The sequence below is a fragment of the Sinocyclocheilus grahami genome, unplaced genomic scaffold (assembly GCF_001515645.1).
Source record: "Sinocyclocheilus grahami isolate Dianchi unplaced genomic scaffold, SAMN03320097.WGS_v1.1 scaffold13283.1, whole genome shotgun sequence".
Lineage (NCBI taxonomy): Eukaryota > Metazoa > Chordata > Actinopteri > Cypriniformes > Cyprinidae > Sinocyclocheilus > Sinocyclocheilus grahami.
Window position 1 is genome coordinate 1 of NW_015514824.1, and position 1,362 is coordinate 1,362.

General features: G+C 43.7%; 1 protein-coding gene across 1 annotated transcript; it reads right to left on the bottom strand.

Annotated features, from left to right (window-relative positions):
* Positions 1 to 6: 6 nt before the first annotated feature.
* LOC107578978 (interleukin enhancer-binding factor 2 homolog) lies at positions 7 to 1,300 on the bottom strand (the record flags this gene model as incomplete). The annotated part of the gene is made up of 6 exons (XM_016264872.1): positions 7 to 450; positions 548 to 638; positions 720 to 834; positions 908 to 969; positions 1,057 to 1,144; positions 1,222 to 1,300. Coding segments are annotated over 6 exons (587 nt in total), but the record flags the coding sequence as incomplete, so codon positions are not given.
* Between the last annotated feature and the right edge of the window lie 62 nt (positions 1,301 to 1,362).

A 1,362-nucleotide genomic window follows, 5' to 3' on the forward strand; every position in this document is an offset into this window, starting at 1 on the left:
AAAAAAAAAACATGAAACCAAATTAAAAGTGATTTTCAGTCCTTTTCCTAGACATAACCATATCAGAATGAGCTGAGGTTAGAAGATAGAATAATGAGCCCTTGCCTTTTGGTCCTTGTTATAGCTTTTCGCTGTTTACTACCATGGCTTTAACTCCAGGAAGTGCAGACTGATGTACAGAACCCAAATGTAGATATGCAGGGGACCTCTGGGTAAAACTTATAGATATGAGACGCAGATCTCTAATAAAAACAAACATAAATAAAATGACCAAGCCAAAACGTCAGAGACCACTGCATTACTCCTGGGTCTCCATGCTTTCATCTTCCCCCTCTCCGCCTTCCTCCAACGCCTCATCCTCCTCTTCCTTGCGCTCTGGGGGTTTCTCATAAGCTTTTTCAGATGGGGTGACAATCACTCCATCCCATGTAGACATCTCAGTGGTGAGATCTGCAGATAAGCATCACAAACATTAGCCTCAGCGACACTGACACTCGAAGGAAACTACATAAATTAATTGAATCTGGAATAAACCTCAAACACTTACAACTAGCATCTCCTTCCAGGCCCAAGATCTTTCGGTATCCTCCATGAGAGAGAACCCTCACCAGTGTTTGGGCTGTGAAACACACCATGTCCTGCAGAAACAAATCAATCAGATTACCTGTATTTTTAACACTAAATTTGATGCATTACCTGCTGACTGAAGTCTGCATTACCTGCTGCTCCAGGGTCATGACAGTGTGCACACGGAAGTTTCCGCTTTCACAAGGATCAGTGATTCCGACAGAGCCTGGCAGGAAAAGACCTGCGGCTAGCATCTGAAGACAGCGCCTGCAACACACATGCTCATTATACCTCAAAATCCACAAGACGTTTGAAGCCCATTGTCACAAGCAAAACAAACCTGTAAGCAACGTTGAGTGGCAAGGGCTGCCTAGAGGGGTTGTTCATCACAGCAGAGTGTCCCTGTGAAGAGAGCAACATTACAGGCAAGTCAACTGGTGTTGTGCAGAATAGAGTAGATAGAAGTTAGACTCTAAAAATAATGCCCACCAGCAGATCTAGAATCCAGGGCGTGAGAGGCTCAAATCCAGAGAATCGGACTCGCAGGTCTTTCAGCAAGCGGATCAAAACTTTAACACTGAGTCAAGATAGAAACCAAAGTAAGCCACAAAACACATTTAATTCATTAAAGCCATTAAGAGAAAGTGTCCCTACGTTGACTGAGAAGCATTTTCCTCAAACCAGCGAGCGTGACGAATGGCTGCCAGAGCACTTTGCAGAACCTTGATGTCCACTGCAAAAGTAATAGGAAAAATTTTACTTTACAATTCTGGTCCACCCCGATTACAGATAATC